The sequence below is a fragment of the Haliaeetus leucocephalus genome, unplaced genomic scaffold (genome assembly GCF_000737465.1).
Source record: "Haliaeetus leucocephalus isolate CR32 unplaced genomic scaffold, Haliaeetus_leucocephalus-4.0 Scaffold236, whole genome shotgun sequence".
NCBI classification, from domain to species: Eukaryota; Metazoa; Chordata; class Aves; order Accipitriformes; family Accipitridae; genus Haliaeetus; species Haliaeetus leucocephalus.
This window is the reverse complement of record NW_010972672.1, coordinates 555934-568785: the sequence shown is the minus strand read 5'-3', so window position 1 is coordinate 568785 and position 12852 is coordinate 555934. Positions and strand designations below refer to the sequence as shown.

Below are 12852 nucleotides of genomic sequence, written 5' to 3'. Positions count from 1 at the left end.
GGTCCATGGCGGCGGAGGCAGCGGAGCGGCAGCTGGAGCTGCTGCGGGAGGAGCGGGAGGCCGAGGTCGCCGAGAGCAGGTACGGCCGGGCCGGCTGCGGGGGGAAACCTTACTGGCTCGCCCCTATAGAGCCCGCTGTCCCCTATAGCAGCCCTGACACACCGATCCTGGGGCGGGGCCTGCTGTCTCCTATAGGAAACCCTGAGGGATCTTCCCCCGGGACCTGCTGTCACCTGTGGGAAAAGCTGACAGACATACCGCTAAGGGACTTGCTGTCACCTATAAGAAACCCTGCTGACTCGCTCCTGCAGGACCTCATGTCACCTGTGGGAAGCCTGCTGTTACCTATGGGAAATGCTGCTGTCCTCACTCCTACATAACCTAAACGTCCTAATAGGAAACCCACCCTACAGCACCTGCTCTAATCTGTGGGCAACCCTGCTGGACTCACCCCTATAGGACCAGCTCATCCCTGTAGGAATCCCTCTTAGACTCACCCTTTAGGGCTTGCTGTCACCTATAGAATCCAAGCTCACATCGGCAACACCTTGGGGCTCCCCTTCTTCTCCCTCAGACCCTGGGGTGGGGGTGTGCTGGGAACCTGCAGCCCCCACCCAGCTTTGCTCTCCTGCCCCAGAGCTTGAGCTGAAACCAAATCCCACCTGACTCAGGTGGATTTGTGGTGCCAGGGAGGGTGGGGGTATCACCAGGTGCCCCCAGGTTGTGTGGGGCCACGGCAGGAGCGCAGACACCCCTATTTCTGGTGCCAGTAAGGCCTGGCCTTACCCAGCCCTGAGGTCAGAGAGTGCCAGGAGACAGGACAAGCTTATTCCACAGCTGCCTGAAGTTCCCTGACACTTCAGCTCCCTACAAACCAACCTACAGGACACAAGTCAACCTGGGAGACTAAAGAGAATAAACCTGTGGGATTTTCCTTTTTGTTTTGATCTATACAAGAATAAAGTCACCCTCCCCAAGTGAGACTGTGGAGCAAACACAGCTGCTGCAGCACACTTTGGCCCCAGAGAACAGCAGTCTGCAAAGCTGCTGCCTGCATTTTGTGCTGTAGTCACTTGTAGCCTGCAAGTCTCTGCCAGACACCCGCTCCTCTTCCCTGTGCAGCCACGTGTGTGGTGTTTGTTGGAGGTTAGCGCAACTTCCTGCAAAAAATGGCAAATCTTCCATTTAAGCAGTTATACATGATAGGAGAAAACTCAAATTATTCTGTCCTGGATCCTGGGATGTGGATAACTGGGCAGGTCCTTCCCTTTCACACCCAGACAGGAGAGAGGAAAATACACATAAGCAGCTGTTACCTCCTCTTCAGGATCTGTGAGCATCACCCCATTTCCCAAAATAAGCTTGTGGAAGCCAATCTAGTTACATCACTACAAAGTGATCATGTGAGCCAACATTTCAACAAGCTGATGTCTCTTTTGCCATCATCCTTCCCCTTCTTTTCCATCTCCTCCTCCTGTCTTTTTCTTTTTTGTCTTCTGAGGCTTTGAATCTCAGCTTCAGTCCAGAAAATGGTTTTCACGCCTGTGTGTGCTTTCCAGGGCATGGCAGGAAAGCATCTCCCTGAAGGAATTGCAGCGCAGAGGCATCTGCTTGCTAAGACTCCAAGCTGCCAACCAGAGAACCGGCCTCTACGGACGGCTGCTCGTGACATTTCAGCCTAGAAAATACGATTCAGATGCTGAGCTGCCCTACAACAGTTTTGGGCCTGGTAAGTGATCTTCCTGTTGGTGCAAAGTAGGTAAAGTAAGAGATGACCAATGTCTTCTTCCTAACATCTTTCTAATATGATATTTAATTTGTAAAGACTGAGCAATTGATGCAAAAAAGGAAGGGAGAAAATGTTACGGCTACAGGATGAATCTAGAAAAAACAGCCTCTTTTTCCCTTGGCTTGTTATGGACATGTATGTTGCACCAGGAAGTGCTGGTGGTTAAAGAACTGGCTTTCCTCCTTCTGAATCAATAAAAACAAAGCCCTCGTCTCTTGTCAGTAAAGATTTCATTACATTCTTTGTACAAGCCAAAACATTCATGTTTATGTCTTGTGGTACATAAGGAGCTTCTGTTGCTTACACTTTAATTCGAAAATGGAAAGTGGATTTTCCTTTTCCTTCCTGAGTTGCTATATTTCCTCCCTTCCCTGTACTATTATTTTTGGCAAGGAAAAGGAAGAAGTGAAGTATGTAGTGTTATTAGTTGACATGCCTAGCTTTCTGTTGGAAACGAAGGTACTAGAGAAACACAGACTCAGCAGCACATCAGCCAGTGGCCTTTTCACTTGTGTCTCACCCTCTGCCATCACTTCCATGAAAACATGACCAGGAGCATCAAAGCTGAGCTGTTCCCTCTGTGGCTGGTATCTGAGGAAAGCGAGGATGCTGTCTGCTGTGCTGCAACCAGCTGTGCAGGCTTACCCCTCGGAAGAACTTGGGTTTGGCTGTGAAGTAGTTCCATGTGAGTCTGCAGTATGCCCTCTATTTTTTCCCTGCAGAGACCCTTCTTCTCTTTTCCTTAGGCAATGAGGAGATTGCCATGCACTCTCCAAAACTGGTCCACAAGAGAGAAGCTGGCTGCACCAGATAATTTTCTGGTTTAGTTTAGTAATTTTCTTGGTTTAGTTTGCTAGATCATTGAGCTTGCTAAGCAGGTGCATCATGGGGAACCAGACTGTTTCTGACCCTTTGTCCTGGTTTCGGCTGGGACAGAGTTAATTTTCTTTCTAGTAGCTGGTGTATTGTTATGGTTTTGATTTAGTATGAGAAGCATGTTGATAACTGATGTTTTCAGTTGTTGCTAAGTAATGTTTAGTCTAAACTCAAGGATTTTTCAGCTTCTCATGCCCAGCCAGCAAGGCGGCTGGAGGGGCACGAGAAGTTGGGAGGGGACACAGCCAGGGCAGCTGACCCAAACTGGCCAAAGGAATATTCCATACCATGTGATGTCATGCCCAGTATATAAACTGGGGGGAGTTGGCTGGGGGGGGGCCTCAGGAACTAATTGGGCACTGGTCGGCAGGTGGTGAGCAATTGCATTGTGCATCACTTGTTTTGTATATTCCAATTCTTTTATTATTGTCGTCATATTATTACTATTATTATTTTCTTCCTTTCTGTCCTATTAAACTGTCTTTATCTCAACTCACAAGTTTTACTTTTTTTCAATTCTATTCCCCATCCCACTGGGTGCAGGGGAGGTGAGTGAGCGGCTGCATGGTTGCCAGCTGGGGTTAAACCACAACACCCTGGTCGCATGATGGTACTATTTCAAAGTGTGTTGAAGTTCAGTTTGTTGATGCATTCTTTGTCACCCAGGCCTCCAAGGTGCTGACCTTTGAAATTAAAATGACTTATTGCAGATTGGGGCCTCAGCCTTGAGAGCATCTGCCAGTGCTCTTCAAAGAGAAATAACATTGCCATGGCAGTAAATTATTTCTGGGACACAAGCATTTTAATGTAAGAGCTGATGGACCTTACGGAGGAAGGAAAGCTTCCCATAGTTTGGGAATCTGAAATTTAATCCTCAATAAATGTGAGCCCCGGCTAAGTTACAAACTTAGTCAAACATCCTGCTCAAAACCTCCATTTCACTATTACACAATGTAATTCGACTCTCTTTCATCTCACCGTGACTGTGAAAAGCTGTAGTGAGTCCTTAAAAATCTCCCGTCTTTCTTAGTTCTACTGACTAGCATATAGCAGTCATCTGGGAGGCACATATTGTCATGCAGACTCCTTGGCTATTATTAAAAAATAAAATGGATGTAAAGTAGTTTGTCTGAGAGTTCAGAGAAGTCAGGTTCTCTCAAGGTCTGTGTGAAAGCACGTTGGCTTTCTGAGCAGCTCTGGCTATGGGGAGCACTGCTGGTCTCCACCCCAAGACCTGTAGCGTATGGAGATCTGAAGGCCGCCAGTTAGTTGCTCTCTGGTGTCCTCTCACTGCTAATGTCCTTTTGCTCCCTCTTGCTGTGTGCTTTCTGTCAGCTAAGAAAAGGATGTTCTCCATTATGGGCTTGACACAAATTCTGACCTTGGCAGGAAACGCAGTGCTAGAGCTATGGTTGGTGTAGGTGGTCCTGCTGTCTCCAATGGACCATGCTTGGTTACTGGTCTCCGCAAAAGAGCTTCTTTTCAAAATGTTTGCCCCACTTCACGCTCTCTCTTCAAACTTGTCTTTGCAGGGGACATTGTGGGCCTCTATGATTCCGCTGGCCAGGGTGATCCGCTCTCCACTGGCATTGTAACACGTGTCACCTCCAAAGCAGTGACTGTTGCCTTTGAGGAATCTCGAGATGGCATGCTGAGCTTGGACCGAGACAGCTCTTACCGCCTGCTGAAATTAGCCAATGATGTCACCTACAACAGGCTGAAAAAGTAAGGGCCATGGGGTTGCAGCTCACCTATGGTCACTCTGCTCAGGAGTGTAGAAGCCAACTGAAAATTGCCATGTTTATTCTGAAAAAGCTCTTCTGAGACAGATCTCAGTTTATTTCACTCAGCATGGTTTCTCTCCTTTCCTATTTTACTCCTCTTACTCCTATAGCAGCTCCGCTTAGGGGAGGTATCCACCTTTTGGATGTGCCTTTCTTCTGCTAACTCCTGAGGGAAGCCATACTGAGATAACTCAATTGGATGTGTTATGCCACAGCATCACAACAGCCTAAATTTATCTACCTGCTGGCCGGTATAGTCCTGCTCTTCCCTCTTCCTCTCCCACCCCTCATCCCACACTCAGCTACATATTTTGGTCCCGTGTTGTATCACTTCTGGTACTCACTGGTTTGTGCGTAAAGCCTTTTCCATCCTGGCAGGAGAATTGAGTAACTCTTTGCTGAATTAATGTGTTGAAAAGGCTCAGCACAGGGTCTGATGGTATCAAACTGGAATAATAGAAAGTGGAAGTCTGACCAGCATAAGGGATGTGTGTGTGTGTGTGTGTGAGAGGGTTGGGGGATGCAGCAATTAGATAGGATTAGTCTGTTGTGGAGTAACAGTTTTCAGATTTGGAAAAATTGAATCTGTGCCCAAGGTCTTCTGTCACTGGGCCCTAAGGTACACAGGAATCTCTGAAGGAATTCATGCTGTGCATGTAACCTGGCTATTTTCTTCTTTGACAGAGCTTTAAATGCACTAAAGCAGTATCACAGTGGTCCAGCCTCTGATCTGATCGACGTCCTCTTCTTTTCTTCTGATCCAAGTGCATTCAGTGACACAAGTAAGAATGCTTGTTTATAAGATTTTATACCAGACTTCTTCTGCACCTTTAGGGTTAGAGCCCCTGGACCTTCACAGCCAACCACGTGCACTGAGACTGCTACTGTTTTTAGTCTGCTTTGGTATGTGAACTGAGAGTTACACAGGTGGAGAACTCTTTTGGATGGACTGGTGAGAGCAGTGATGTTGCTGCTTTCATGCTGGTTTTAAGCAAGGATATTGAAAGTTATTGGGGGGAAGGGGTGGGGGGCAGAAATATTCACTCTCCAGAGCAATCAGTGAAGCCTGAAGTTCCCTACCCACAGGATGAGAGCTCTGCGCTCTCTCCCTGCCCAGTTAGGAGGATGCTTACCTCTTCAGATGTCACATCTGACAGAGGCACAGAGCCAGAGCCCTAAGTGATGGTTGTGCAGACATTTCCCACTGTGCTACCGTTACTCCTCTTCCAGTCCTCCAAGTCCTGTCTCTGGCACTGACCAGCTGAGAAGGGTGCTTGTGGTCTCTCAGTTCAAGACCCATTCTTTGAAATAGCCCATAGGAACACAAAGAACTCTAATCTTAGTGAAGTTTTTATCCACACCAAACGTGCAGCTTACTTTGCTCCAGGAAAGACCTGAGTATTGAATGTGAGTAATAAGTGGTGTTGCAACTGGCAGCATTGAACACTTAACTTTTCATACTGGTTTATGGGTCACCAGACACACTTTACTCATGTAAAGACCCTTGTCATCGCTGCAAGAGAGACTATTCAGCTAGCTGACGCTCACTTTTTTTGGAGTGTACCAAGTAAAGTTGAATTCTGGCATGAAACAGACAGAATTTGTGATGGGGGAATTTGTTTGCACACATTCATGAATCTGAAATTCAATTTAGTTTATGAGGCATTTCTTACTTGCTGCCTGCTCCAGTCTCATCCATAAACTTCAAAGATCAGAAACTGCCAGCACTGCTTCTGTATTGAAAATCCAATAACTCTGCCTTCATGGGAATTAAGTGACTGTGGAACTAGTCCAGTTTGAAACAGCATGGGAACACTTGTATTTTTACAGCCTTCTGATTGTATTCAGTCAAGTTGGAGATGTACAGGCTGCTTTGGTTTCATCAATTACTTAAAACCTCACAACTTGGTTTTACCAGCAGCTGTCAAAAAAATTGCATATAAGTAGAATCCCCTTTTACTCAGATCTTTTTTGGTGCAAGTCTTTGGAAAAATGAAAGATGAAATTACACAGCTTACCTTTTCAGAGAAACTATGTGAAAACTAAAGCCTCTGATCAGCAGAATATCCAAGTGCTTGGCAACTGCTAATTAGTATTATCCCTTGACAGAAGGGAAATATCATCTGGGCTGCAAAAATCAGGGAATGAAAGCAGAGGGTGGATTGAGCTGCCTGGCAGGATCAGGCCAGCCATTTGTATCTAAGCCATGTAGAGAGCTCAGGTCTCTCCTCTCATTGCTCAGCAGCATGCCATGGGTGATGTCATCCATCCCTGCCTTGTTCCTTACTGGCCAGGGTTCTGCTTGGTTTCCTCCCCACCACAGCTCCTTGCACTTTGTGCTTGCTGTTGCAGCTTTTCTCTTACTTTCATTACTGTATTTGGTTGTCCACAGTGGTCCCCTCTTTCACATACTCACTCCCATTCCCCTGCAGTATACCTTCAGGCTAGGCTTCTGATATGATACACCAAGGATGAAGAATTAATGTTAGTGCAAGTCATATCTCTGTAGTTCTAAGCACTGAGCTTAGTCTGAGTCAAACCTCTTAGCCTTTTGGCTACCTAGGGACCTTGGTGCACTCAAGTTTTTAATATTAGATAAAATAATTAAATTTTAATGAACTAACTTTCTCAGCAGCTTCAACTCTGCTTTTTCCCTTGTGGTAGCAGAACTGCCTTTCTAATGAAAAAAACCTCCTTTTCACCAAATTGCTCAGATGTGCAAAACTAAGCACAGAGATGAATTTTTATGTCTCCCCAGCACTGAAAATATTGATTGATAGAAACATTCAGCCACATTAAACAGACAGAAGAGATGCAATATGAGAAGGCAGCATATCACCTGAGAACAGCAAAATGCTCTGGCAGGGTGGAATGGCCTTCCGTTTACCTCCTCAATTTACAGCTCCTTTCTCCCCAACTAGAAAGTTGGGAATTAAATAATAATGACTTTAACTTTGAATAGGTCCTGCAACGTGCCTTGAACAGCCAGCCTCCACTGAGTTGAAGGGGAGGGCACTCAGCAGCTGGCTGGATAAATCCTGTCTCTTACGCTTATATGATGGCACATGCAGTTCCCCAGGTGTCCAGTACACTGTAGGACATGGGGATGTGTCTCTGCAAATAGTATAGAAACTCATAGATGTGTGGACTGTCTGCAAAAGGCAGCAAGTGCTTCCCAGGTGCATGCTCTGACACAGAAGGATAGAAAAACCTCACAGCATTTCAGGCTACTTCTCCATGACACATTATTTCTTTTCATGACAAAGCATCTTTTAGCCTGGTTTCTTAGGGAGATGCTTCCCTGTATCTGTCTCGTCCCATCCATTATCTGATTTCAAACCAACCCATCAGGAGTCTCAGAGTTAATAAGTTCTGTACATCTCATAAAACTGGCTGTCTGGACACACATCTATATTAACACCATTCCAGGATGCAATATAAGCTCCACTTCAGTTAGAAACCCAGAAAGCCAGGGGTGGGAGTGAGACCATATAAACACCCACCCAGAGAAAAAGCTAGCACTGACACTTGTGCTGGAAAAGAAGGAGGAAGGCAGCCCAGAGTAGATGAGATCCATACCTGGGGGGGTGGCTGGGGATATTTATCACTCTCTTCTATACAAGTGGTGGGGAAGAACCAAATTACAAGGAGATTGAGAAGCAGAAAGGTCATGGAAATCATAAGCACCCAGCTCTATGCCTGGATGTTCAAGGGTGTTCTCCCAAGGGCAAAATAGGCTCCAGCGAATGATACGTGCAGCAGCAGAATCCTAAATCTAAGTTCTTAAGCATGGGAAAAAAATTAGAAGCCTCATTTTTCAAGCACGGGAGTCTCAGGACTTTTAGGTGGGTTCTGATACCACTGTGCATTTTCATAAAGCGTGTAGGGACTTTATAACAAATCAGTTAAAAACTGGTCAGCAGATTCAAGTGTTACAGGGGTGTAAACTGAAAGGGCAAAAGATAGACAACAAGTCTGTGCGTGCTTCACATCCTCAAGAAAGCAGGCTGTAGGTACCCAGACTGCAGCACACAATGCAGAGTTGAAACACAGAATGCTCACCAGTACCACTGAAAAATGTGAGATGTAGTGGTTCTTTCCAGCAGCAAAGCTAGTGGAGTCTCAATGCCATCCTCTGCTCCGCTGGTGCCTTCTGCTTGTGGCTGTTTCCCAACATGGACCCTTGTAACCTGGAGGGAAAAGCATCTGTTTGTTTTTTTTATTATTATTTCCAAAAGGTTGGTTATACAGGGTCTCTTTAGGGCATAGCCAAATAGAGTTACAGTAGTCTCATGACCTGTCTGATAAATAGCTTTTAGTTGCTTATTTTTTGCTGTACTGCATTGTGATCTTCTCATGACTGATCGCAGCTGCTTGGGTTATCTTGGGAGAGCAGGCTGCCAAATGCTGTGCCTGGAGGATCTGTATTAAAGCCTGTGTCATCCCAGGAGAGTGCCTAAATCTAGTCGCCAACCAATTAGGTCAACAAGGAGTCTGATAAAGCCAATGGAAACATGGTTTTGAAGTAGGTAGCAGCTGCTGGCATCTGACCAGTGCATGATACTGGCTTGCTAAAAAGCCATCACTATGCGCAGAAGGGTAATAATGACAAAAAAAGGAGCGCCCTTTTACCCAACTCCTGATGACTGGCAGAGTTGCTGCTGCTATGCTAATTTGCACACAGCTGTTTCCCACAGTGTCAGGAAGATCCTATTCACTACTTGGGGGATGAATCCCTCCCAGTACTAATGGATACAGGCATGACTCCCACTGGAACAATGTCCTGGGAGCATGTTTTTGGCACTGGGCTTGTGTAAGATGGTTATCAGTAATTTGGGAAAAAAAGTGCCAGGCTTTTGACCCCAAGAAGCCTGAAATTAGTTTGTACCAGCCTTCTCATTCCAGGGTATTTACAGACAACAGGAGATCTCACAGCTAGTAGGTTCTCACACCATTGCTACTGCAGGATGCTTGGATTGCCCTTCTGGGTCTAGCCAGGAGTATGTTTGGGCTCAGGGTTGAGCAGGGCCAGGTCTGATAAATGTTTTGGGATCTGAACTGTGAGGGACAGCCAGGGGCTTCAGGTTTGATTCAGAAAGCTGGTGGCTCCCCATCAGATGGTAAGTGGCAGGGGTATGTTAGAGGCTCTCCTACATAAAGGGCATAGCTGAAATGCTACTGGAGAAAATGTCAGTGCACTCTCACAAGCCCACACCCCTTGCATGGCCAGAAGGATTGTGTTTGCTGAAGTCATGCACTGAATCTGTGCTTTCCATCTCTCCTGCTGAGCTGCTGGGATTGTGCATAGGTTGAGGCGTTACCTATAGCACTGCACATCAAAGCACAAATCCTTTCAAAACACTTAAAAATACAACTCTGAATATATATCCTTGGCATAACACAAAAACACTTGACAGGCTGTGGGAAGAATAACCTATGGAGTAGTCGAAAGGAGCATAAGAAGGTATCACCAGTGGATAGATGGGATCTGGAGCTAAGAATGGGACTGGTCCCCACCACAACGCATTTCCAACCCTTACCTTGCTGCCTCCAGAAAGGTACCAAGTGGGATAATAAGCTTTCTAAAAGGCGAACTCTGAAGTGAACAGGATTTCTGCTCGTTGGACTCTCTGGGAAGCAAAATCCAGAAGTCCATCCATAAGAAATGCTCTGCTTGGCTCTCTTCCACTTTAACCTGCACTCATGGCCCAGAAGCATTTGGACCTTTCACACCAGAAATCTCCTACAAGAAATCCTTCCCTGCTCACAGCATATATGGAGGGACCCCTGCACCTGTACATTGTGGTGGACATACAGAGATGCTTTGCTTGCCAGTAGAGGTCAGCATTGCTCTGTTTGCTGTGCACCACAAGGCCAGCCAAGCGGGATGGACATATTCCCTTTTCTTTCAGAAATAATGTTATGCCTTATTGTAGGCATAACCCTGCAGATCTCTAATAGCTACCAGCTCTCTCCTGTAGTCCTGGTGTAGAAAAGGCAAGGGGGTGTTCGTCTCTATGCCATGACACTGGCTGGCTTGCATGGTCACATCGAGTGCAAAAGGCATGGGTTATATCTAATTTGAAAAGAGAAAGAAGGAAGAAAAAAAAAAGCCTAGTTAAAAGGCAAGAGTGTCCCCAGTAAAAGCCAACCCAGCAGGCAGAGTACTGGGGAAGCACCAGGGATTTCTAGCAAAACTTCCTCAGCTTCTTGGCACAAGTCCAGTGCATGTGACAAGTCCCTTGCAAAAATCTTAAATGCTCCTTGTCCCTCTGCCATGTGATACCTCTTGTCATCACAGGGGCCATGAAGAGGCCCTTGAGATCTATAGGGAAAACTAAGCAGAATGGACAACTCAGCTGCTAAATGCTTCATAGGGAGAGCAGGGGAATTTCCTTGGTTTAGGCTTAATTACCACCTGGATTTTGTCCAACAGCGGCTGCAGTTAGGTTGTAACGTAAAGGAGCTGGTCATGGGGTCCCCATGCTTTGCTCTTGGTGCCCGTACACACTGATGGTGAGGAATGTACTTCGGAAGGTATATTGAGAAGTGAAAGGCCTCCAGCTCTGGAGAATTTGAGCTTTTCCTCCCAGGGGGACTGTTCCTATCCATGTTTGGTGCAAAGACCCCTTTCCTGGACTTGAATATCACCTTCCAACCCACTACTTCACCTGAACTGCTGATACTGTGCAGAAAAGTGTCTTGGTTCCTGGAAATGTTGGAGGACCAACCTTGATGGCCAAGATGATTTTTTTAATTTTTTTTTTCCCAAATGCTACACTCCCAAATCAAGTCGTGCATCGGGGACTGAATTACCTGACCACCATCGAGACCCATCCGTGCCAGGCCCAAGGATGCAGATTTATGTTCGTCCTCTCCATTGTGGCCTGAGATGGACAGCCTTGGGCAGAGCAGGAGGCAGGAATGCAGAGTTGATGCCACAGGGCTAGAACTGGGTTAACGGGTGTATTCTGGGAGCATCTGTGCAAACCCTAAACTGAATGCTTCTAAAGAGCTCTTGGGCCAGCCCTGCTGGAGTAGATAAACTGCATTTCTTCAGGTGAGCCTACTTAGAGCACAGCTGGTAGATGGAGAAGAGTTTAGAGGAGCCACAGCATCCTTTAAAAGGCTCTGCCCTCCTCCTCACCACTAATGTGCCCAGCCCAGAAAAGAGGCATATTTCCCAGCCTGCCCACATAGCAACTTTTGGCAGTGTGTGATTAAAAGGGAAGAGGGTGTGCATGCATGTGGAGAGGCCTGTTTCTGATCTCATTCCTTGAGCAAGGAAATATCAATGACTCCTACATCCCAGCTGTTCCTCATTGTGGGAAATGCCTTTCAGTTTTTAAGCTAGTCTGTCTTTTTCTCCAGCCCATGGGATGCTTCCTAGTCTTCTTTTCATCATTAGCAGACTAACTCAAAAATTATGTATAAAGCAAGGGTGAGGTTAACAGGAAAAAGTACCATTAGTCCTGTTTCTCTCTTCCTCACCAAGCATCTTTTTAACGAATATTATTTGTTTAACCCAGACACCTCATTTAGTTGTGGTGCATCAAAAGTCAGTGCCAGAGGTTACATGGGAGGTGCACACAAGTTAACCTGCCTAAAACAAGAAAAAACTTTCATGCTATTAATCAAGTCCTTAATGCAAAGATAGCGATAAAACACATGATGCCCAGCAGGGAATGATGCCCAGATATTTGTCTTATATAATCTTTCATAGGAACTTTATTTTCAGTAAACCTTAGTGTAATGAGTCATCATCTGCTGTAATTAACTTCCATAATCCTGCTGCTGATCTCCTTGTTCGTTATGGGGGATGAGAATAAATATGGATTTAAATTAGATAAATCCGGGAGGTAAAAAGCAGCTTGTGAGAATTGGGTCTTCTGCAGTGAAACCAATTGTCTTGTAATGCAATTTGCATATTCTTTTCCCTTTTTTCCTTTCTGATCATTAAAGCTCAAACTAATTTTAGTTTTCATCATTTATATTACAGGTTTGTATCTTTTTCCTGCCTTCCTTTTCAGTCATTGTTGAACAATATGGGACTGCTCTTTTCTGCTCACAGACGCTGTAGTTTTTTCTGCTGCTTTTTCACTAGGACTGTGTTGGGTTTGTTAACTGGAATGGGAGTGATTCAATTGCATGATCAACTACTTCCTCCCCTCTTTTTATTAAAAGTTTACTAAATACACTGGCTCACTTTTAAAATAAACCCAGGGCACCTTCCAGACCCAGGAGATCCTAAATGCTTGATGTTATGGCCAGTAAATGCCTTTCTAAATGCTGAAAAGTGTCAGTACATACTAGCTATGTTCACAACTGAATGGTTGCTCCTTCTGAAGTATAGCAGGGTAGGAGAGAGAATGGGGAAGAGACACATGCAGGATGGGCAGCCTG

General features: G+C 45.7%; 1 protein-coding gene across 1 annotated transcript in view; it reads left to right on the top strand.

Annotated features, from left to right (window-relative positions):
- Window positions 1–2: 2 nt before the first annotated feature.
- IGHMBP2 (immunoglobulin mu binding protein 2) overlaps window positions 3–12852 on the top strand; it is a 46423-nt gene continuing 33573 nt past the window's right edge. Inside the window, 4 exon segments of the mRNA XM_010568049.1 lie at window positions 3–79; window positions 1560–1729; window positions 4198–4390; window positions 5134–5231. Coding sequence (XP_010566351.1) covers window positions 6–79; window positions 1560–1729; window positions 4198–4390; window positions 5134–5231 — 535 coding nt within the window. The 5' untranslated portion in view covers window positions 3–5.